We start from the raw sequence: 25,844 nt of genomic DNA on the forward strand, positions 1-25,844 counted from the left end.
AAAGACAAGAGGCATTTCCAAAGCTACTAAGATTCACATTATGAATGTTCTAGTTTTCCCGATTACTTTGTGATGAGAATATCGTGGAAGGAATATAAGACTAATGAATTCGCTAGAAACCAAATTGGAGTTCATACTACTCTGTGCCAAAAATAGATCGCTTCAAATTGCAGTGTCGAATCTGTGAATATTGATTTGAACTAGCGCAGTGTTTTCAGATTCGGACTAGCGCAGTGTTTTTCAGATTAGGACTAACGCTTTGGTTTTCAGTTTTGGACTAGCGCTATGGTTTTCAGTTTCGGACTAGTGCATTGTATTTCGGATTCGCACTAGCGGCGGCGTGTCGGAATGAAAACGTTTTTGCAGATTAGGACTAGCAGCGTGTAGGACTGTTGCAGTGGTTTTTATTTTCGAACTAGCGCATGCTTTTTTCGGACTAGCACACTGTTTTCATTTTCGGAATGACGCACCCCTAAGTATAGGGAATTTGTGTAGTCGGACTAGCGGCGTGTCGAACAGCGTACTACTAAATCAAAGTCCACAATGCAATGTCTGATTTACCCTTTGTGTGGTTAGTGTGTTTTATTATGTAAATATTAAAGCAAAACCAAACAGAAACACTAATGAATTATTGTATTGCAAATATGTTCAAAAAATGGCGAATTGCTCATTCTGTTCAGTGCTGAATAGAAATGGCAAATTGTCGACTTTTCGACAAAATTTGAAAGCCAGAAGTTAAATTAAAACCCAAGCATGCAGTTTGACAAAAATATATGCATGATAAATAAAATAAAATATAGTATCTCCTACTTTTAATCTGTTGCTGGCTTGCTGCCCAGATCCAGTTGTGGAAGAACAGCTTATCCGACTTTTGATGACATTAATTTTCTTTCATCAGGGGTCCCACTAATAATAAATACGGCTTTGCTGTCCACAGCGTACTACGATTTCAATTCAAAACGTACACATACCAATTACAATGGATCCTTTTATTATTCTGAATGTAACTGACAATAATTAACATGGTTGATATATTTTCATATTTTCAAAAAACTGAGAGGAAATGTTTCAACTTACTGCTACTGCATTGATATATTAACTGATGTTACAATCTTACGAGTAAGATTCCCATGTGACATCAATTCTGCATTTAGTATTTTATATTATATTTTATTTATTGATAATCTCGGCAAGCAAACGTGTACAAAAAGCAGACGAAAATCAAAATATAGTCAAATGGGTCCCTGGTGAATTTCCTAACCTAATATCTAACTAAATCACTTAAAAATGAGTCTCCGAAAAAGAATATGTTCTAAAAAACTGATCCAAACGATTTCTAGCAATTTATCAATTAATTGATTCATTTATATCTGAATACAATTTAAATTTTTACATGCTTAATTCTCATCGTCATTTTCGCGTTGTTCTTTCAAACTTTCCACCAACAATTTCTCTAAAAGTTGGTCTTCCCTTTCTTCTAAAGCTTCTACTAGTCCACCATTGTCTTCTAGGTCTTTCACTTCAAGATCTTCCAAAACTGCAAGAATCTCTTCTGCGCGGGATATTTCCTCCATCATAGCTTGTGCAGTAATGGAATCTGTACATGTAAAAAAATATGGTAACACAATTACAGATGAATCGTTATAGTCTGTACCTTTACATACTTTATGCTATACAGGTGAAGAGCCACTACGGGTCTGGGGACATAGTGAACACAAGCCCACTTTGATCAGCAGTAATGAGGGCCGTCTCTAGAGGAGGTATGGGGGGGGGGACACCCCGATACACAATTTTGTCGGAAAAAATTGACTGGTGTCGGTAAAACCATGTTATTGTCGGCAAATGTAATCAAAGCTAGGTGTGATTGTCAGCAAATTGCAATAGTCATATAAAAGGTTAACCTGTTACGAAATTGTGGTGTTGTTACGTAGTAGACCTATTTATAATGTTATAGCAGTTACTAATAAAAAAAAAATTGGTCGAAAACTTTTATACTACCCCCCCTCCTACCCCACTTTTTAGATTCTTGAGCGCCGTCCTGGCTATTGAAAAAATTGGGTCTACAATTCACAAAATATTTCCGTCGATAAAACATGCTGTACATCCCCCCAATCATATTTGTCTAGCGACGCCCGGTTCTTGATACAAATTCCTGCTGTACCTAACTCCCCCTGCGTTGTGCAAGTTGTTCTGTGGCCTTGTTCCTATTAGAGAAATCGATAGATGCAGGCCCGTACGCAGGATTTTGTTTGGGGATGCTGAATTTGAAAAAGTGGACCTTTTTCCAAAGGGGGGGGACAATTTTGTGAAAAGTGGACTTTCTTTCCAGAATTTGGACATTTTTTGACGAAAACCCCGTAAAACCTGATTTGTTTGCTCGCTACAATCGCAATTTCTGAAATGTTTGGACTTTTTGTACACTTTGGCAAATTTGGGGGGGGGGTGTGCGACGCACCCCCCGCACCCCACCCCCTGCGTACGGGCCTGGATAGATTATGTAGATATATAGAAGCGCGAAAATTTTAAAGAAATTTTTATACTCATTTGGCCATCATCAACAGTGTACTTCGGTAAATATTTAAAGAAGCGCTTTTATAAATACGCACGTGAGCCATGGGCACGACATACCAAGACCAACAAGCGTGACCAAATCCTCATGCATTGACCACTATACAGAAAAGTATACACCACTTGACATGTGACGTCATTGCCCGGCAGTATGCGCACGCATTATGGTACTTTCCATTGTTCTTTGCCCTGCAGTGTGCGTGCGCATCGTAGTCTGCTCAGGGCATGTGTATTTTAAATCTCCCACCACATTTCGTCTAGTACAAGAAAGCCATTGAACAGTGAAGCGGTTCGTTCGGGCATATCGACAGACCAATCCCTCGCTTTTGTTGATAAACAATGATGTAAAGTGGTCTATAGCATGGAGCTATTAAAGATGGAGAAGAAATAGATTACGTAACGCATTGAATCCTTGTGCCGATTTGAAATCTGACAAGCTATTCAGCATCGAAGTGGTTACGTAATTCTCTTGGTTACCGGATCACGCTACTTTGGTATGCCTTCGAGTGCCATATACTTTATGTGGTGATCATTTCGATCGTGGTTCATTACTCTAGCGCGTGATCCCGTTGACATAGTAACATTACGTAACTTCGATACTGAATTCATCGAAAGGTACCTTTTGTTTGGGACAAAGAGCTTCCGCCATTAAATCGGTAAGCTGACCCGACAGTGTATTAACGCATTACCTAGCAGGCTACTGTCAATAAGTGATCAAATGAAAGTCGCGTTAAAGCGCCTAATGGAACGAAAAGTACCCATTGTTACTATAACACACAAGGGTGTGATTGAGTAGCCGTAAGCACAAAAGGCACTCATTAGCCGCTAATGTATTGTTCGTTGTCACCCCACTGACATTAGGCGCTTCATTTAAATAAATTGAATGCGCTTGCTGAATGATTACCATGATTACACATCAAGGCTGCCATGTCTGCATGTCTATAGTACAATAATGGTATTAAATAGCTACGTATAGGGGCCTACATGTAACATATAATAAGTATACCGGTATAGGCCTATATAAAAGTTATTTCACAAATTGACATTTTATTTTATTTTATTTTATTTTAAGAAGGAGAATGTCATAAACAGTGGCGTACTGAAGGGGGCAGCTCTTCTGTGAGAGGTCTTGGGAGGAATGAGGGTGGAGGAGGGAATCGAAGAATGAGAGGGACTGGAGGAAGAGAGAAAGAGGAAAAAATAAAGAGAAATAAATAAATAGACGTAAATAAATAGAAAGGTAAGGAAAATTATAGGAATGAGAGGGACAAAACGTAAGAGGGATGGAGAAGGAAGGGAGATAAAATGAGGGAGTGATACTTTAGCAAGTACAGAGAAAGGAAAAGAAAGGAATGACAAATAAATGTAGGTCTTATAATAATTATTATAGAAACTAAACACAGCCCCCCCCACACAACACATAGGCCTAACACTAACAGCACTATAGGCAGCCATTCGATGATGTCAATGCCTTTATGCGTTACGTATTTAAAACGCCCAGTCAGATGTATTTTACACCTGCCAAGCACAAGTCACCCAGTTTCGAAAATTGGACGTTGAATGTACACTCTCATGAATATTGATTGGCAACATTTTCCAATATGTCAGCGCTCAAATCGGACACAATAGAACAATAGACCATTCAGTGCAAGGAGTTTATATAGGAAGGAGAAGAAATAGATTATGTAACGCTTATTGTTACTTTGTGCCAATTGGAGTTCCCGACACGCTATTCATCGAGAGGTACCTTTTGTTCGAGACAAAGGGCTTCCGCCATTAAATCGGTAACTGACCTGACCAGCGTATTAACGCTATAATAGGCAGGCTACTGTCAATAAGTGAATAAACGAAAGTCACGTAAAAGCGCCTATACGAACGAGAGGTACCTTTTGTACTAGTCCATCCCAAGGGTGTGCGTGAGTTGTCGCATGCACACAAAACAGAGGTTCACCTACAATACAAACCTATTGCAGCGCCCAAATTGGTTTGGGCGCGCCTTTCCTACATTGATATCTTGAAAACAAAACAAGGGTGTTCCCACGATGGTGTCAAATGAAAGAGCAAAATTCTGAAATGTGTGACAGTGGTATAGCGCAATATATGCCTACTACCAAAGCTCCGTGGTTCAGCTATGGTGCGGTAACCGCTCTAGTTTGTAATCTTAATACAATTGGGTTTTTTCATTGGTTTAATATTGGCCTTTAAAAAAAAATATTTAAAGCCCAATAAAGACAAATTTACGTGTGTTTCAATAAGATCCTTAATTAATTACTGGCGTGCTGCGCTCCCTTAAAGGCATATTGGTCCGAATTAGGCTTATCATAAAAGCCACGTCAAAACAGGACGTATGTGTGTAAAATTCCGATTTTCCAGCCTGAATTAAAACTTAAGTCACTTAACGATAATAAAGTGTTTTAAAGTACAACTCGAAAATTAAACTCGAAACTCGAAAATTAAATTCGAAACTCGAAAATTAAACTCGAAACTCGAAAATTGAACTCGAAACTCGAAAATTAAACTCGAAACTCGAAAATTAAACTCGAAACTTGCAAAATTAAACTCGAAACTCGAAAAATAAACTGGAAACTCGAAAATTTCAAACGCTTTGCCCTCACCAACCCACCCCTACCCCTTGCAGTTTTGGATCATACTCCAGTTAACAAATATATATTCCGTGGTGTTATAATGACATTTTCAGCACTAATAAAGATGCCTGTGTAAGGGAGAGTTATGGGGAGCCTTCAGTAAAACTCTTGTAACTTCTTAAATATTTATGCAAGCTTTAAAAACTATATTATTTTCTGAGAGTATAAGCTTCAAGCAATTTAAATATGAGCACAGATTTGGTGTAAAAGCAATGGTTTTGGCGAAAATCACAAAAAACAACTCCCAATATTTTTGACCCAAAAATTAAACTCGAAACTCGAAAATTAAACTCGAAACTCGAAAAATAAACTCGAAACTCGAAAATTAAACTCAAAACTCAAAAATTAAATTCGAAACTCGAAAATTAAACTCGAAACTCGAAAATTAAACTCGAAAATTAAACTCGAAACTCGAAAATTAACTCGAAACTCGAAAATTAAACTCGAAACTCGAAAATTAAACTCGAAACTCGAAAATTATACTCCAAACTCGAAAATTATACTCGCAACTCGAAAAAGTTAAACACCATTTTGTCTATGCTGCTGAACTGTCCGTAGCGAAATGGTAGAGCAAAGCGTGTTCACTGAGTATAATCAAATGAGCGCCCAAACCAATTTGGGCGCTGCAATAGGTTTGTATTGTAGGTGAACCTCTGTTTTGTGTTCATGCGACAACTCACGCACACCCTTGGGATGGACTAGTACAAAAGGTACCTCTCGTTCGTATAGGCGCTTTTACGTGACTCTCGTTTCATCACTTATTGACAGTAGACTGATGTATTATAGCGTTAATACGCTGGTCAGGTCAGTTACCGATTTAATGGCGGAAGCCCTTTGTATCGAATAAAAGGTACCTCTCGATGAATAGCGTGTCGGGAACTCCAATTGGCACAAAGTAACAATAAGCGTTACATAATCTATTTCTTCTCCTTCCTATATAAACTCTTTGAAGTAAGTTGTCTACATTGTTTGCCAATAGGTCTACATAAGGATTTGAAGTAATTATGATATCACTCCTACTGTAGTATTTTTAAGGACATTAGCCGCGGTCCACTTCGTGTTTTATTATGTATAGGCTTACCATAGTATTTTACATGAGCATCGCGTATATAGGAGTCTACCCTGGACTAGAACTAGCCCCGTTCCACAAACCGCGACGCCTCTCGAATAGCGACCGAAGGGAGCACCGAGCGTAGCGAGGGAACTAGTATTTCCACTGTTCATTTTATTACCCCTCAGAACAGCAGGATTTACACTCCCCATCAAGCAATTTGTCAATCACTTATCACCTACCCAAATATCATGAGCCTGGAAATCACCTACTGTGATTGGTATGCAACATTAATTAATAAATTTACAATACACCATAGGCTAGACCCATAAAGTTTCTATTCCACTTTCAGTACCAAGATAATTTGCTTTCAATGTTGGTAAAATTATGTGTTTTAAAGTTCATATTATTTAATGGTGAAATAGCTTTTGATCATTCAAAAAAGATCTATCAAAAATCACAAACACACACAGGTCTCTCTATTGTCTGACTGCCTATAGGCTACTGCCTATATTATAAAGTGATCCACATTGTCATTTCGTGATCCACAGCCTCATTTCCTAACTTAATATCTCCAAAAAAATTGATATTTTTATACCACTGGAAACCCCTGGCTACATAATGTTTATGTACAAAACATTTCTTGTAGATTAATTTTTTTTTGCAATAATCGTGCACAACTTGCAAGCACAAAGTCTGAATCAACTGCAATTTTGGGAATTAGCTTTTTTGGTGGATATCTAATGAAAAATGTCTTAAAAAGAGGATCCTAGGATCACGAAATACACCTTTAAATGGCGATGCAATAGAATATATATAAATAGAAAATATTATAGGTTTCTGATTATCTGGTATGACTTTCCATTTGAATGCAGTAGGCCTAGTGTATAGTTTTGTTTTAATTAGCTTTAATTTCTCTACCATTATAGACTGCGTCATGCATGGCCATCTTTTATAAAATGAAATAAAATGGAAGTGGAACAATGGCATAGCTTCCGGGGGCTCTGGCAAAAATGCATATCCCCCTCCACCTGCCAGTACAGGAACAAAAAAGAACTAGATGGACCGCGGTTCTCGGATGTCGCGGTTTTCGACGCACAGCGTCGACCGTGATGCCTCCACCAAAGAGAGCGGTGTGGCACTCACAAGTTTTAACTAATTTGAACTCAGATGACCCCTGGTGACCCCAAAATCCAAAATGACCTACAAAATTTGGCTCTAAATGTTGACTGTACCCAGTTTCATGCCCATCCAACAGTTTTTACTAATTTTACCTGAGATGACCCCTGGTGACCCCAAAATGACCGTCCAAATATTTGACTCTAAATGTTGACTGTACCCACCAAGTTTCATGCACATCCAACATTTTTTACTAATTTGACCTTAGTTGACCCCTGGATGACCCCAAAATGACCTTCCAAAATTTGGCTCTAAATGTTGACTGTACCCACCAAATTTCATGCCCATATGACAGTTTTTATCAATTTGACCTCAGATGACCTTTGGATGACCCCGGATGACCTTCCAAATATTTGGCTCTAAATGTTGACTGTACCCACCAAGTTTCATGTACGTATGACAGTTTTTACTAATTTGACCTCAGATGACCCCTTGGTGACCCCAGATGACCCCAAAATTACCTCCCAAAAATTTGGCTCTAAATGTTGACTGTACCCACCAAATTTCATGCCCATACGACAGTCTTTGCTAATTTGACCTCAGATGACCCCTGGGTGACCCCAGATGACCCCAAAATGACCTTCCAAAATGTTGCTCTAAATGTTGACTGTACCTACCAAGTTTCATGGCCATATGACAGTTTTTGCTAATTTGACCTCAAATGACCCCTGTATGACCTCTGGTGACCTTTACCCACTAACCAATACACACTTGTTCTGCCTGGGGTCAAGATACACCCACCCATCAAGTTTGAGGAACGTGCGACCCCTAGTCTCCGAGAAAAGAGGTAAATAAGGAAAATGGGCCCCTTGACCTCAAATGACCTTTTACCTCAGTATATGACCTTGAACCTCACCCAAAAAAAGTAGCCAGAGTTTCTGACCATGACCCACCTATCCTGAAAATCTGAAGTCAATCCGCCCATCCATGCCCGAGATATAGCTTCCGGACGGAAGCACGGAATCTCGGAAGCACGGAAGGACGGATGGACGGAAGCACGGACAATACAAAAACAGTATGCCTCGCGGTGGAGGCATAAAAATGTGGGAGAGAGATGAAAAGATAGAGGGGGATGAGCGGGAGAGAGAAAAGGAGAGAAAGAGGGGGGAATCCAATCTGTACAGACTAAGGCGCAATTCCATGAGATTTCTCTTATCATTATACTCGTAGATCCAAGGATGGTGATTTTGGATGACAATATTTTAAGGAGCTTAAAGGGCTATCATTTTAGGGAGGTCATGGGGGTCATAAATTTTTGAAAAGAAAAATTGGGGGGGGTCATAACATTGGTAATGACCAAAATGTAGAGTCACAAGATGACCACATATAGTGTGACCACAGATAGTATGTTTATTTTAAAGAAAAAGACTGATTTCAATACAATTTTAGCCTGTTTAGGGGGCAAGGTGTATCAGTGGTGGTGGGGGGACATAGAATTTTTGTTGACAAAATGGGGGGGGGTGTGCAATTTTATTGACAGCGACTTTTTTTAAATTGGGGCCACCCTTCTTGTAAGGCAAACAATAATTAATTATTCTTTCATTTCTTTACCCCCTCAAAAAAGTGCGTAACATCTGTATACAGGATGTTTTTGCAAGGAAGAAGTGCAGAATTTTCTACTTCATCTTACTTCATCTAAGAATGTACTTTTGTTGGATATTTTGAACAGCTCAAGTTAGCATGAAAAGTGGTCCCCAGGGTGGTCCTTTGTGAAATCTTCTTTTTTACTTGGCACCACGACCCCATACCACCCCCCTTTTGGTGGATTTGGGCCCCCGTCCTACACAGGCTAACCCCTCTAGCAAAAATCTCGGCTATTCAATTACCTGAACTTAAAAGGGCATTTCGTGATCCACAGCCTCATCCCCCCACTTTTCTCAAAAAAAGTTGAGATTTTTATATCACTGGAATACTCTGGCTACATAATGTTTATGTACAAAATATTTCTTGCAGATTAAGGGATCTAGAATGAGCGTTTATTGCGTTTCGACAGTATTTTTTGTGGGACATGAGAGCACCTCAGACCTATCGAATTGCATTTTGAATACGAAGCATGCCTTTCTGATATCAAATAATTTTCATTTTTTTAAAATTATCACAATATAATACAAATTTTATGACAAATTATAAAAATTTGATATTTTTCCAATTTTTGATAATAACAGTCCTCGAAGTAAATTATATAAATCTAATGATATATTCTTAAAGTGTATGTAGCTGGGAGGAAAAGCCGACGGTCAATTAAAAATTTTGACCTTTCATATTGAAGATATGGATTTTTCCCCAAAAGACCTAATTTTGTTTGGTGTTTTGGAAAAAATTCCATATATTCAATACGAAAGGTCAAAATTTTCAATTGATCGTCGGCTTTTTATCCCACCTACATACACTTTAAGTATAAATCATCAGATTTATAAAGTTTACTTTGAGTACTGTTAAATATCAAAAATATCAATTTTTAATGATTTGCCATAAAATGTGTATTAAATTGTGAATTTCAAAAATCAAAATTATTTGATATCAGAAGGACATTCTTCGTATTCAGAATGCAATTCGATATGTCTGATGTGCTCTAATGTCCCAAAATAAATACTGTCCAAACGTTCATACCCCAGCCCTTAATTCGTTTAGTAAAGATATCATGAAATTTGAATTTCGTTCTGGTGCACCAGAACGAAATTACAACGTATTGTCTATGGAGCAGTGTAATACACATAATCATGCATAACTCGCAAACGCAAAATCGGAATCAACTGAAATTTTGGGCAGGCCCGTACGCAGGATTTCATTTGGGGGTGCTGATTTTGAAAAAGTGGACCTTTTTTTTTCCAAATTTTGTGAAAAGTGGATTTTCTTCCTAAAATTTGGACCTTTTTTGTCCAAAAAAGCGTAAAAACCCTCATTTTTTGACTCGCTACGCTCGCAAATTCTGAAATTTTTGGACTTTTTGTATACTTTTCCAAATTCGGGGGGGGGGGCGTCGCACCCCCCGCACCCCCCCTGCGTACGGGCCTGATTTTGGGAATATGCTTTTTTCGTCGATATGTACTGAAAATGTCATAAAATGAGGATGCTAGGATCACGAAATACTCCTTTAAGTTATTATACCCATAACTTTCTCTCCTTGTCTCTGACTACTGGATATCGTAATTTCTCTATCACATTTCCATACATGCAAATTAAATTTCACCAAAGATCTCAATACTTCTAAAATTCTTCTCCCAATGTAAACTTAATGAAGATAGTTTGTGGAGTGCAAATTTCACTGCGCATGTGTTTAAATTAAGTTAAGCTTTTTGAAAACTTTTCCCATACATATTTTGACAACAGACCATGCAATACACAGTGTAAATTGAATCTGTCATCACTGCTCAGCAGGTAGGCCTTGCCTAAGGAAAGGGCTACTTGGCTGCTTTGAGATCTGATAGCCCCTCTTGTGGAACTACCAGTGCTGAACTATCAGCTACTATCCTACAGTTGGAAAATCATCATACAGGTATCAGAGTACAGCACAGAAGCCAGTGCTACCCTGGACCTCAAATGTGATATATTTGCTGAGAACTCGAGAAGCATATAGCCATACTATTTCTGAATCAATCAATAAAGCAAAGCAAATCATACTTGTAGGCCTATAATACTATATTAAATATAATTGCGGACCAACCGATACAGCTCGATACGCCCAATGTATGAATAAAAGCACCTAACAATAAAGTCGCCCAATTGAACAGTTGTAGGTGTCGATCGCACGACTTCATTAATATTGATTGGCAACATTTTCCAATATGCCAGCGCTCAAATCGGACACAATAGAACAATAGACTCTTCAATGCGTTGATTCAGTGCGTTGGTCTATAGGAACTCTGTAGATAAATATCATCAAATTTACGTATTAATTGAATTACAAATTTATTACACATTTTGCAATTCCGAATTTGTAATATGTTATCAAAAACAACATTTTGAAAGTATTTGCTGCATAGCAGTCTCACGTTGTTCCGCCTTTGCATTCAAATGTACAGGAAGACCACGCGCTATGTAGAAGGTCATTTCGAGACTTACTGTCTATAAGCTGTTATGCCAGCGCGGAGGTGGTCACGTGCGTATTTATAAAGGCGCATTTATAAATATAGCCGAAGTACCAACACTGATCAAGGTAAATAATGATTATTGTGGTCATTAAAACCAGTAGCGTATCCAGCCCTTTTTCAACTGGCGCAAAAAAAAAAAAAAAAAAAGAGAGATAGAGAGAAAAGAAAGAATAGGAAGGGAAAGGGGAAGGAGAAAAGGGAAACAAGAGAAGAGAAATGGGAGAAAAGGAGAAGAAAACTTACAGGGCCAAGCGCCTTGTAATGTTACAACTCATGTTGTCGTGAGATATAACCATGACGTTCTTTATACATATGACCTTAGTTTGTTCAATTTCGTACAGAAGAATAATATGCATGGAATTTTTTAGTTTTGGTAGAAAATGCTCCGATATATTACTAATATGACACCAAAAACTCAAAAAATTCAAGATTCCAAACCACAGCAAATTTGCAAATTCGTCATATAGTACATTGTATGGCCTATGTACTGTTGTATGTTGTAGGACACTTTTTGTCTGCGGGTCCTTTTCCCCTTCAGCTAGATGGTCATAATGGGAAACTTGAAACCTGGTCCTTTATAGTAGTTACCAGTTACCACGGTTACAGGACTGCCGATTGTACGGTTCTGCAACGCTAGACATGTACATGATGAAATACATAATTTTACAAAATGTTGTGACTGGTTCAATCCCCATTCATGCATAGTAGTAAGAGGGTATCGCTACTTTCGGTTCCTAGTCAAAGGTCAAAGGTCAGGAGATCAAATGTAAACCAGGGGTTGCAGGTCATGGGTCACGAAGTCATGAATATTCACGGAGGTGGACGTGGCCAATTAGCTGATATGAATATTAATGAGGTGGGCGTGACTTATTAGCATATTCATGAGATCATAAATATTTAGGCGCGAATGTGATCAAAATACCGCCATTTTGAATCGAAAAGTCAAATTTTTACCGACGTTAGACAAACGATGAAAAACAAATGAGAGGGGCGATTTTTTTCTCCTAGTTACCTTTATTAGGAACATTTAAGAAATAATATTAATAACTAAGTTAAACTCTTTATTCTTTATTGAAATCTATTAACTACGACTCCACTCTATAATAAAAGGTCGAGCGATTTGGTGTACTCAGTGACTACATTGACCAGTATATCGTTGATTTCGGGTCCTTATACAACAATCGAGTACTAAACATTCATTTGACAACAAGGATGTTAAAATCTTGGACAGAGAAAGCAGATGGTATGAGCGAGGGGTCAAAGAAGCTATTTATGAGAAACAGGAGGAGCCTTCACTCAATAGGGGAGGCGGCCTACGACACAACTTGGCTGGGGCCTACAGTTCAGCGACCAGGAAGATACCTCCCAGGTTGAACTCAAAGATGGTGACCATCCGTTTCACAAGGCAATGAACTTTTACCGCCAGATGATCAGTAGGGCTGATGATGCGTTCAGGATTGGACGTGAAAATTTCCCACTAAAAATAGTGAGTCCAGTTGACTTGATTATAGTTTAAATATCATTATTGTTTACTACCTGGATGAATGGCAATCTTCACAAACGTAACATTCGAGTAATTTCGCGCATGTCTCGCCCTCGAAATCGGAGGTTAAGGTAAAAAAAGTTAAAATTGTCCACAGCAGTACTGCAATCGCCTTGCAATTGCTTATCGTTGTACGCGTAACGTTCGACGAGTTTCTTCAGTCCGAGGCGTTCAGGAGGATTACCGTAAGAATCGAACAATTAATTCCCCGTAATCTTTATTCGCCAAATAAAACCCCACCCAGTGTGCGATATTGACGGGATGAGTCGAAGCGGGTCTTCTATTTTGGAGTCTCGCAGTATAAAACCGGATAAGACTACAATCTTGACGGAAAATGTTGCCACAGCAAAGCATTAATAGACCTTTTCATATCAAGATCGGAAAAGTTCGGAAAACCACGATATTTATTTAGTAAGCTAGGGGGTCAAATTGTACCCAAACTGGCAGACAAGAAATGTCATGAATTACGACACCCTTTTGCGCGAAAATACAGCTTATTAAGCCAATTTGAACATGGGGTCATCGCGAGAAATATTTTCCTAGCATATTGAGCTAACACCTCAGCTACTTGGTTTTGCACAATAAGATACTAATGGAAAGAAATGGATAATGTCCGTAATTTTTCGTCAGTTAAATTTTTTCCAGAACTGTGTTTGTTTACGTTCATCACCTCTTCCATAGTCAGTCTCTTACACAACGCTACAACCACACGCTTAATTGCACGTTGAGAATCATTGGCAAAAGTACCTCTCTCGTCCCTAATTTGACAATCGAAAGTTCATCGTAGTTATGATGCCTGTTACACATTGGAACTTCGCACTGTACATGATGCTGAAGAGGTACTTTTAGACGCGCGCGACAGGGGAAATTATTTCATGCTTCGGGTTTTATCGGAATTACTCTGTATGAAAAGGTCTATTGGCCACATCCTCCCCCTATTGCAATGTTGATTTGGACAAAATCCTCATCATGTCTACATTTCAGTCTCCTAACATTGAAAGATGGGAGTTGGGGAAGGGGAGAGTCTAAATTGAGTGTGCGTGCATTTTTGCAGCTATTATACAAATAATATAATGCGGTACTGTGACATATTTAGCTCGTGGCAACGAATTTCCGCCAGGGTTGCAATCTTGGCGGAAAATGTTGCCACACCAAAGCATTAAAAAGCCATGCATAATGTACGATCTTATAATATGAAATTGGTTAATTTTTTTCAAACCTGATTTTTTTGCATATTTGTAATGTTTACACATGTCCCATAAAGAACTGCGTGATAAATGACCAAAATAACCAGTGGGGTTTCTTACACTTTACCTTGTTATATCAACCTAAAATGGACAGCAACCCCTCCCGTCTGTTATTACTAATATTATGTGAACATTTGAATAAAGAATAACAAAAATCAAAATTTGACGGAAATCGTACATTAAGGCTTTAATTTGCCAACATCATTCCCCCCTATTGCAATGCTGATTTTGACAAAATCGTCATCATGTCTACATTTCAGTCTCCCAACATTAAAAAATGGAGGGATGGGGAAAGGGGGAGTAAATTGAGTGTTTTTTTTGCAACTATTATACAAATATAATGCGGTACTGTGACATATTTAGCTCTGGCGATTGCTTGATTTAACACCAGCACGTGCTCAGTGGTGTGGCAACGAATTTCCGCCAGGGTTGTAGTTCTCTTCGCAATACCCACACACAGCATCATCATCCCTATCATGTCAGATATTACCGTGATATTAGGGCGAATCCACTAGTTCTTCAACAGCCACGCATGGCGATTTTGTTCGAGATAGGCCGAGCGACTCAGGCTAAGTACATCCACCTGTACGATAAAAAGATAACGTTTCTTTCCTACTACGAATGCGGCATTGCCATTCATCAGCGATGAAATGGGTCATTTTTATGACATGCGCAATAGGGTGATTCACAAAAAATGAAATTGGTATTTTTCAACGGGACACCCCCTCATTTTGTTCATTTTGATAATAAAATCATACCTGCAAAATATGAAAAAAATTCAAAAAAGTTTAGGGGGTGCTACCGGTCAAAGAAATATTGTACACAAAGTCAATGGGGTTTATGAGCCATTTTCTTTACAACACAAAAAAGCCATGTTAATTTTCCCTGATTGTGCCAAAAATATTTGATCATAGTGTGAGTAATGTCCTTAAAAATATATGCTAAAGAAAATTGTAAAAATGTTAACCCGCTTTCCAGAAAATTGCATTTTTGTGAAAACTGTTACATTTGGGGCAAGGCAGTTGCTGGAACAGCCAAAATATTATGGTACTTGGCTAATATAAAGGTGTAGTTTTGAACTGGCCACTATCCAATGTTGTGACCCCAATTTATATACATTTCTTTTCAACCATGGTGAATCTAATCCTTCCTGTGGTCATTCAATTCAAACAATACAAATCTTCATCAGGTATGGCCATAATGACCACCCCTGATACAGATGTATGGATTTTGATAGTTACTATTACATAAGATTTCAAAAGCTGGTATCACCATTGGGGTAAACTAATATGTGAAGAATTTTAATCTTTTTTTTTATCAACAGTTCAGTTCAATAAGGTATAAATTTGGGGTGCCTGGTGGGATTCCAGGGGATATCCCAAGGTATTCTTTTCTTGAGCTACACTCCCTCTGTCACTTTTGAAACATTTTTTTTTTTTACAGTCAACTATGAACTTTAATTTGGTAAAAACCCATGTTTTCACAAAGTTAGGTATATCATTGAACATTTACTTCAGTTTTGCAAGCCTGGTAGACTTTTTAGGCCCTGAAATAAGCGTTTGAAATTTTTGACAAAAAATCCCATTGACTTTGTGTACAAAAGTTCATTGACCGGTAGCACGCCCTAAACTTTTTTGAATTTTTTTCATATTTTGCAGGTATAATTTTATTACCAAAATGAACAAAATGAGGGGGTGTCCTGTTGAAAAATACCAATTTAATTTTTTGTGAATCACCCTAATGCGCAAGCTCATTACGTATCTTCAACGTTGCCAAGTTAAGAAAACTCGATTTTTGTCAGTTTTTTTTTCAAGGCACAGACTGGAAGTTCAATCAGCAGCTTATCGTATTCTTTCAACACATATATTCAACTACAAGTCAAGCAATAGGTTTTACAAATACCAAAAAAACCCGAAATATATTCAAGGATTTGAGATATAATCATACTCATTGAATATCAATAGTAAATACAACATCATAGGCCCACGTGCCTCCACTCCCCATGGCGTAAATAATGACCGCTCCATAATTAGGTTTCATACGTACCTTTTTTTTTCATAGCCTTATGACGTCTCCTAAAAGTAAGGCCAGTTTCAAAAACACCTGCAATGGGTATGGACCACAAAATATCAACAATTTTTTATTATTCATTTCATGGCATGGTGTGACATTTTTTGTTAACTATTTCAAGGAGTTAAATGAAGGACAACTCTATAAAAACGCATTGTTCTTCATTTTAACTCCTTGAACGAGTTAAAAATTACTATTTTTTGAGTGGTTTTGCAAGTGAATCACTCCTTTTGGGAGTGAGTTTTTCACTCTTTTACATTTAAAGAGCAGGGGCTCTATACATACAAGAATACCATATGACATCTAGTATGTCCTCATGGTCCCAAATGTTAAAATAAGTGTCACCAGAGTGACAGGGCTAGCTATAACACTACAAGGGCGCTAGGGCATCATATCTTTACATAGGTACATATACATGAAACCCATAGGTCAAATATTATGGGCACTAGGGCCCAAAATGTTAAAACAAAGGGCCGGCCGATTCTCCGCAAATAAAGCAGCTACATCGCGCTGAGTTGGTATACCGATCTAGCACTTGACCATTAAGGCCTTGTACCTTACCGTGTGTACGTAAACCCCGTCAGTCAAATATTATGAGCCCTGTTTAAAGTTGCGGGTATAGCCGTATTCTGAACAAATATCGGCCCTCTGGTCTACCTCATTGACTAAAATAGTGTAAACATGCAAATTTGTCTGGTAAACTCTTATTCACCTTGCTGTTGGACTAAAATATTGTAAAATGAAAAGAATTTCAGGAGCTTCGCGCGTACATTTCCCATTAGAAGTGGGCCCCAAATAATGTCCTGGGAATTTCGATATCTTTGCCCCTAAACACCCCCCGACAACAGACCCTGATCCGGAACTAAACATGTTTACTTACATGCCAATACTACGATCACCAGTAACGTAACAGCCAAGTTCTTCATTGCCATGATTGCGAAAGTTGCTGCCTCCTCGTAAATTTAACTCAATGAGTATGAATTCCTTTAGCAATAGCCTATTGGTCACAAAGTAGCGAGCTGATTGGCTGTGGTTCGCTTTAAGCTACTTTCTTTGGCGAGTTCAAACTGAAGCGGAGATTCTTTAATAAATAATGGCGGACACAAATTTCTCTGAGTTTCAGTCAGCAGACAGAAGAAACAGTACTGAAATAGAATAAGATTATTGTACCGGTCAGAGGTCGGTTCTTATTATTTTGGATTTAGAGAATAAAGGCATTGTTTTTAGCCGCTGGAGTGCATCTATCGTCTCATATAACACGGGCGACATCGCCGAGTTGTTTTACGCCAAAAATCATGTCGCGTGTTATATGAGACGATAGATGCACGACAGCGGCTAAAAACAATACCTTTATTCTCATTCTTAAACATTTCAATGAAAATAAATATATTAATTATAAGTATACCAAATTTTAATCAAATTAAATCCTGCATTTTACAAGGAATTACCTAGGGCTTAGAATCGATCAGTCCTGTTGTTGCTATGCACGTTCCGATTGGTTCAAATAGCGCGTACGAGTATCGCGTCGACACGCACTCGCTAAGGTGTGTGATATCGTGTCATATCACACGTGTAAGAACCAATAAGATTGCAAGAACATTCTCAAGTGGTTAAGAATATAATTTAAGCGGACAAGTGAACAATAATAAATTAATTCCGCCATGCATTTCAGTTTCCTTGTGATTATGAAATAATCCGTTGGGTTCCCGGGGTGTTTCTTGACGTTAGTCGGGTCCCTGCAAACACAGAAATGTTTTTAAAACGTTATAAACTCGTTTTGGTTTTGGTAAAAACGTTTAAATAACATGGAAATGTCGGTTATACAGGGTGTCTCAATAAAAATAGGCCCTATGGAAAGTGGTGTATAACTTAAAATATCGGCAGTAAAATAAAAATTGTCTTAAAGATTCAAATGCCATGAAGTGTCTGCTTAACAGTGGTGCAAAAATGATCCAAATCCGTTCCCGCGTCACTGAGATAATTACGTTTGTATAAATAGACACAATTTTGGACCATTCCAATGGGGTAATACACATTAACAATAATGTGTAGTTTATTATAAAAGAAATAAAAGGAAACGCAACTGTTGCTGAATAGGAGTTCAAAATCAATCAATCAATCTCCCAAATAATGTTTTTCACGCGTTCCTCTTTGGGTTAAGGGCTCGGATAGCAACGTTTGCACAGTATTTCTTGTGGGACCTGAGAGCACACCAGACATATCGAATTGCATTCTGAATATTTTCTGAATACGAGGAATGTCCTTGTGATATCAATGTTTTTATTTTTTTGAAATTCGCGATATAACACACATCATGGCAAATTTAAATTTTAAAATAATAAAAATTTAATATTTAAATAAAAATTTGATATTTTTTGTATTTTTGATATTTAACCATGCTCGAAGTTCACTTCATAAATCGAATGATATGTACTTTAGTGTATGTAGCTGGGATGAAAAGACGACCTTCAATTGAAAATTTTAACCTTTCATATTGAAGAAATCGATTTTCCCCCAAAAGACCCAATTTTTTTTTCTGTTTTGTAATTTGGGATCAAAATCTTTATCTTCAATATGAACATAATGAAAGGTAAAAATTTTAAGATGATAGACGGCTTTTCGTCGTACATATCATTAAATTTATTTACTTCAAGGACTGGTAAATTTCAAAAAAATCAATTGCCATAAAATGGCATTATATCGCGAATTTAAAAACTATTTGATATCAGAAGGACATTCCCCGTTTCCGAAATGCACATGATGTGAGTCTCAGGTCCCACAAAAAATTCGTCCACGATTTTACACTTTTTGCGCGATTTTTGACGTTTTTGACGTCAGTTCACGTAAATAGACTGTCCGGCACGATGCAATTTTGAAATTCATTTCAAAAGAAATATCAATAATAATCAAAAGGCGTTTTTTTCAATAATATATTATTGATTTAGATAATAAAAATCGATCTTTTTGGCAGCTTCGACAAACAATACTTAGTCAACCATTAACTCCATTAATTTCTTCCTTTCTAAACTACAATGCAGCACATTATTGTTAATGTGTATTGTCCCATTGGAAAGGTCCAAAAATGGGTCTATTTGTAGTTTCCCAATTATCTCAGTGACGAGTGAACGGAGTTTGATAATTTATGCACCAATCTATAGAAAACGCTTCATGGATTTTGAATCTGCAAGAAAGTTTTAATTTTACTGCTGATATTTTAAGTTATGTCCCCCTATCCACAGGGCCTATTTTTATTGAGACACCCTGTACAAAGGTCATGAAAACATTTTGAAAATGTTGTATATGACAAAATACTACAAAAACATTTTTAAAATGTTATCTTAATGTTTTTGCCAACATTTGTGCCAAATATTTTGTCAACGCTTAATAACATTATGTTAGAATATTCTGCAGCAAGTTTTTTCGAACATGTTTTCTGTGTGTTATTAAAACGCTTTATTCTCTTTATGTAACCTGACATTTAACGTTTTCTGTTAAACGTTTTGTGTTTGCTAAAAAAAAAGGAAGGTTTTATTTCAAACTCTAATGGTGACCCGTAGGTCAAATTGCTAGAATTTACATTAAACACATCCAAACAGAAACAATGCAATGTGCAGGCAGCAGCTTAATCAGCGCCAATATTCCAACATCGAAATAAACAACTATACAAACATCCATCCCCACCATACCCCTACCACCCCAGGCAATGAGGATAAGGTGCCTTGCCCAAGGACACAACACGTTGACACAAGTGGGGTTCGAACTCGCAACCTATGGATTATGAGCCGAGCGCCATATTCTCTAGGCCACACGTGCTCCTTTTTGCCTTCCTTAAATTTAATTTTAGTCTCTCCCTATGTGTAAAATTTGCTTGCCTAGAAACCACGTGGTATCATCGACGACGAGTCTCCTATAAGATTCGCTGTGATTGGTGCTCTTCGCAACACGCTCTAAAATGAAAGCAACGCGTTGCTTTTGGCATCTTTAAACAACGCGTTGCCAAAAGCTATGTTCCTATTGGCTGGTTTAACAACGCGTTGTTTATTGAAAGCAACGCGTTGCCGCAATACGTAATGGGCCCAATGGCTTGCTATAGACTTTGCAATATCATGGTAGTACGCGCTCCTCAAAGTTTTACAGCACAAAAGATTATAGGGCCTATTAATATGGAACCAGTGGTCACACTTTTCATACCATGTTGACAGCTAGCCCCGACAGATATCTATATGGGGTCAGCTGGGAATAATTGCAGTGATTATGATTTTACTTTTATTCTTTTTTCTTAGAAAAACCTTCTTTGATAGTTCTGGTAACCTTGTTCACTAGACACATTAAATCTGATCCTATTCCAGTGACCTGTGCCTGTTGTCCTGGGTAGGATTAGGCCAATATTCACTGAGGCATAAAAACTAGCACCATGACCCTGTTTAATATAATGATTTCTCAAAGAAAAAATATAAATACTAAGGGACCGTTCACAAACACTTGTTTGGGGGGGCCTGGTGCAAAAAAAAATCATCGCAGAAATTTTTTTGGGCCCCCCTTTACAGACCTCAAAAATTTCAGGGCTCCTCCCACTTTTTGACATTAAAATTATGGGTCAACCCCATAGAAAAGCATATAAACTCAATTTTTACTGGGAAAATTTGTGGTCATTTTCAGGCCCCCCCTTAGGAGGGTCAAAATTTTTCAGGGCCCCCCTTTTGCATCAGGCCCCCCTAACAAGTGTTTGTGAACGGTCCCTAATACATATAATACATCCAAATGCCAAATGAATGAGGTGTCAAGGGAGATGGATCAGATAACAGTGCCTCAACTTGGGGATTTGTGGTATAAACAGGATAAACAAGATAGAGTTATTCAGACCAGAGTATCTATCTATCATGTCTATTCGCCACTTGCACGGTTCCGCCATTATGCACTATGTGCGGGGAGAGCCTCGAACTGGCAGCATACATGAATGGGAATTGAACCAGTCCACCAGTCATATAACATTCTGTGTAAGGTTACGTAATTCTTCCTTTCATGTATGCTGCCAGTTCGAGGCTCTCCCCGCATATAGTGCATAATGGCGGAACCGTGCAAGTGGCGAATAGGTTACTACTGAGCTATATTTTGTAACATGGACTACCAAAGTGGGTTGCAACCCTCCCCCCTAATTTTCAATTATAAACTTCATATCCCTTAAAAACTAGGCCAAAATGTCGGATTTTATAAAGGTCATGAAAACGTTTTAAAACGATTCGTATGAAAGCACACTATAACATGTTTAAAATGTTGTCAAAATGACATTGTAAAATATTTGTTGCAAACGTTTTTTGCCAAATATTTTATCAACACTTAAAAAACATTTTATAATTTGTAAGTTTTCAAAAAACGTTTTTGAAAACCGTTAAGGCGACGAAAAAAGTAAACTCTGTTCTACGGGCCCGACCGACCCAGATTTTTAACAAATTGGCAAACAAATTTTTCCTGTACAAATGAATGCCGACCGAAATTTTGGAAATTTCAGGAACAATTTTTTTTTTGTATTTTCTCAAATTGCAAATTATTTACAGATTTTGATGATTTTTGGGGTCATTTCCAAAATAAAAAGCCGACCGACCGACCCTACTTGAAAGGTCCGTCCGCCCGTAGAACAGGGTTTCTTTTTTTTCGTCGCCTAATATACCCTTTATTTAACCTGATATTTAAGTGTTCTGGTTTACTTTTTGAACCTTTTGCGAATAAGAATTGGTACAATTAATTTGAGGCCCTACTTCTCATACCCGACTTTTCATACCCCACCTGTGGGAGTAAAACAATTCTTTTGTTCTTGCTCGGTTTTGTGATCGTTTTTCCCTGTCGTTTTTATAAGATTATTCCTTACAAACTGCACAGCATAAGCTTGAACTGATGTGTTTTTTTACCTTGGTATTTTATCATTGTACATGTTGCTAAATAGTGTTAATTTTTTATTTCAATGAATATTAAATAAAGTGTAAATGAAGTCTACCGAATTGACAAGGCTAAATCAGTGTGATAAGTGAAGAATCATATTTTAGAAAATATTATTTATAAACCTCGCTCTTCCTCGTTCGCTGCCATAATCTCCAAACCAGTCGTTTATAAGCTGTCTGTTGCATTAAGGTGGTATTTGAGGTAGTGCTCTATGCATGTTTTTAAATATATACTAATTGGGTAGGGCAAAGAACACTGATCAATACGCATTATGTTTTAAGCTAATCGGACATACGGTTTTTTTATAATACACACATTTTAAATTTCTTTGTATTGTATTATTTTTATCAATAATCGATGAACCAATATGACTTGAAAGTGCTCATTAATCATGGTAATATGTAATAACATTTTTAGTTAATAGAATACTGGTTTCAAATTGATCAACGTGTTGCTAATGACTTCCAGATAATTAATTAGCTAGCTGCCCTACTTTGCATAATTAATTAGCTAATTATGCAAATTAGCTAATTAATTATGCAAATATGCTAGACTATATAATACATTAGAACATATTAGAAACAATTTGACCAAGTTTCAAGGCAAAATTCTGCAAAATAAAAGTACCATGAACTTTTTGAATTGATTTTTAGCAAAACATTGGCATAAATTACATATCAATGAGGCTTTTCACTCAAGTGATGCTGTAATGAACTTTACCCTCAGCTCACATCACAATAGCTGGCAAATAGGAAATGGCATAAATGTCTTTATGTGTTGAAAAGTTTAGACTATTTAATAGCTAGAAGGGTAACATTTGCACTTAAACATATGAATTAAGAACATTTCTTCATAAGTTTCCGCTGAATGCCAATAATGTGGGGGTGGGAGTGTGTGTGTGTGTGTTGGGTTTTTTATGACGGGTGAAAATCTCAGGGGGGGGTTGATGGTACACCCCTTATCAGTTCTAGGGTTAAATTGAACCTAATTACCGGGCATAATTATACTATAATATTGCGAATTATGAAAAAAATAAATGAACAAAATTACTCATGCCTAATTTATATAAATTTACATAATAATATCATGAATACACAATTACTATTATTAGCTGTAATTAGCTAATTTGCATAATTAATTACTTTTTGTGTATTTTTTGTTATCAATGAAAGAACTTTGTATACATATATATGTGTACAAAAAACCGCACCCTAATATCATGTACGGTTTTCTATTGGCATCAATTTTTCATATTAATTAGCTGACCTCAGAGCTGACCTTTTTTTCAGCTTTAATTTGTCTGCAGATTGGCCGAAATTGCTAAAATAGTATATTTGGTTAATTTATTATAATTATTCAATGATAGATTTTTTAATTTTGTTTTCTATAAGGAAGTCACGAGAGATAGGCATTTAACCTGTGATACTTAAATTAACGCTGCTTTTTCAAGCAAGCGTCCAAATAAACCTTCAAAATCTCTAAATGTGCCAAATTTTGGACATTCAAAAGTCCTGAGTGTTTTGATGAAAATTTGAAAGTCATTGATCATAACATAAAATATAAGCTCAATTTCTTTCATAAAGTTGTTTTTATCAAACTTTTAATATTCGTTTCACTTGCATTTTTGAAGGCTAGTGTATCTGGCGTCGTAGATTATCTCATCTTATCATAATTGCTTTAAAAGCTTTACAAATACTCTGTGTTTAAATGTAATAAATAAAAAGATTTTGGCGATAAAGATTGCCTGAAGAGCAGTCTTCTTGGACACTCTTTGTCATCTTTCAATAAAATATGTCTAAGCTGAAGGAATTAGCGACAACCTCGAAAGAAATTGCTTTTCAGGTCGTTGCTAATTCCTTCTCAAAATATTTTTCATTGAAAGATAAAAAAAAATAGTAATAATAATATAGACTACCTATTTTTGGAAACTAATATTATGCTTATAAGTTTAATGTGCTCTGCGTTCGGCAAGTTTCCGTAAAAGCTAGCAACTTACCTATTTCAACACCATCACCATGATCACTTTAAAAACGATGATCCTGAAATGTCCACATAGCATCATGCAGGGGTAAAAAATTAAACTAACGTAACAAGTATGCTCGTATCTAGGGATCAGAAAAATGTGAAATTCGGCGTGGGGAACCAAGGGGCCAAGGGTCGTAGAGCCAACTTTGCATAAAATGTGCAAATCATCGGTACTATATTTGCAGTATTTAGTGTTAAAAATCATGTTTTACTTTCGGGGGCACTACCCCCAGCACTACCACAGGTGATGCGTATACAGGGCAAGATTGCAGACCAGTTCATCTCCAATTAATCCCTTGATTTTTGGTTTCTGAACAAAAGAGAAACCAAAACTAATGATTTGAAATGAGGGATTGTTTGCGCAAGAATGACCAAATTGTAAAGGCTAAAAATTCCAAAATCTTGACATAATAGACCTATTATGCTAATTTATCTTACTCAGAAGATCTGCTGGTCTGGGTTTCAAGTTTCAGGCTACGGTTCGTTGGTTTCAGGCCCAATTCAGTATTGCTTAATCGAACAACTTACATAACAAAAATACACCTAATTTGGCATGATTTGGGTGAAAGATCTGGAACTACTATTGCCAGCTCCTCGGTGATGCCACACCTAGATTCTATGTTTACTTCCTTGTTAAAATCACCAAATAATATACAGGTAGGGCAGATAGGGCTAGCCTATCTTTTATTATAAAAACTTTCATAAGAAACTTTCTCTTTTTGTAAGTTATTTGAAAACACTTGCGAACATACTTTAGGCCTATTTTTATGAAGCACTATTCCAAGTTCATACACAATTAACGTAAGCTAATCATACACAATTAATTAACGAAAGATCACGTGGAAACACATAGTTTGATCATGGTTATTAACACAAAAACAATACAATACCATTGTTATTCCAAAACAATGCATCTGATGATTTGGATTAATTTTGCAATTATCATTCAAAATCATCATCTTTATCTTACAAACCGTGCGCGCACATCACTTTTTCACTATAAATCTTACAATCTGATACTAACAGATTTCAACATGACTTAGCACCAAGTTTTAGATTATAACACAAATAGTGGTAATAATAACCAAACTTTTAACTGATTTACTCTAACCATGAATCAAACAGTGCTATTTCACTTGATCAACTTTCTTAATGAAAACAATATAATTAAAGGAAATGTCAACTTACCCTGGCCAGATACTTGTAAACTTTTTCACTTCTTGACTCCTCTGAGGTGAGATGGTGACTGCCCAGGGTTGAACGAACACAAAGCAGAAGTACATTGACATGCAAATTAGGCTTTAAGGAACAAAGTTGTCCAAACACACCACTCCACGCCATACATAAATGCTACCAGTCACATTTCCCCAATATGAAATATAAAAAAAGTACAATTTTAATTTTACTTTTTTAAAGTTTGGCAGAGGCGGGGTTCGAACTCACGGCGCACCACTTTGGATACACTATGAGCCTAGCGCCTTAGACCGC

At 37.1% G+C, this 25,844-nt stretch overlaps 1 protein-coding gene across 1 annotated transcript; it reads right to left on the minus strand.

Moving 5' to 3' along the window:
• Window positions 1-834: 834 nt before the first annotated feature.
• LOC140147639 (uncharacterized) lies at window positions 835-25,653 on the minus strand. The gene is made up of 4 exons (XM_072169411.1): window positions 25,545-25,653; window positions 17,275-17,539; window positions 16,371-16,427; window positions 835-1,597 (listed from the first exon to the last, which is right to left on the minus strand). The coding sequence occupies exons 2-4, from the start codon at window positions 17,324-17,326 to the stop codon at window positions 1,398-1,400; spliced, it is 309 nt and encodes a 102-aa protein (XP_072025512.1). The 5' UTR covers window positions 17,327-17,539; window positions 25,545-25,653; the 3' UTR covers window positions 835-1,397.
• Window positions 25,654-25,844: the final 191 nt, after the last annotated feature.

The sequence above is a fragment of the Amphiura filiformis genome, chromosome 3 (genome assembly GCF_039555335.1).
Source record: "Amphiura filiformis chromosome 3, Afil_fr2py, whole genome shotgun sequence".
Lineage (NCBI taxonomy): Eukaryota > Metazoa > Echinodermata > Ophiuroidea > Amphilepidida > Amphiuridae > Amphiura > Amphiura filiformis.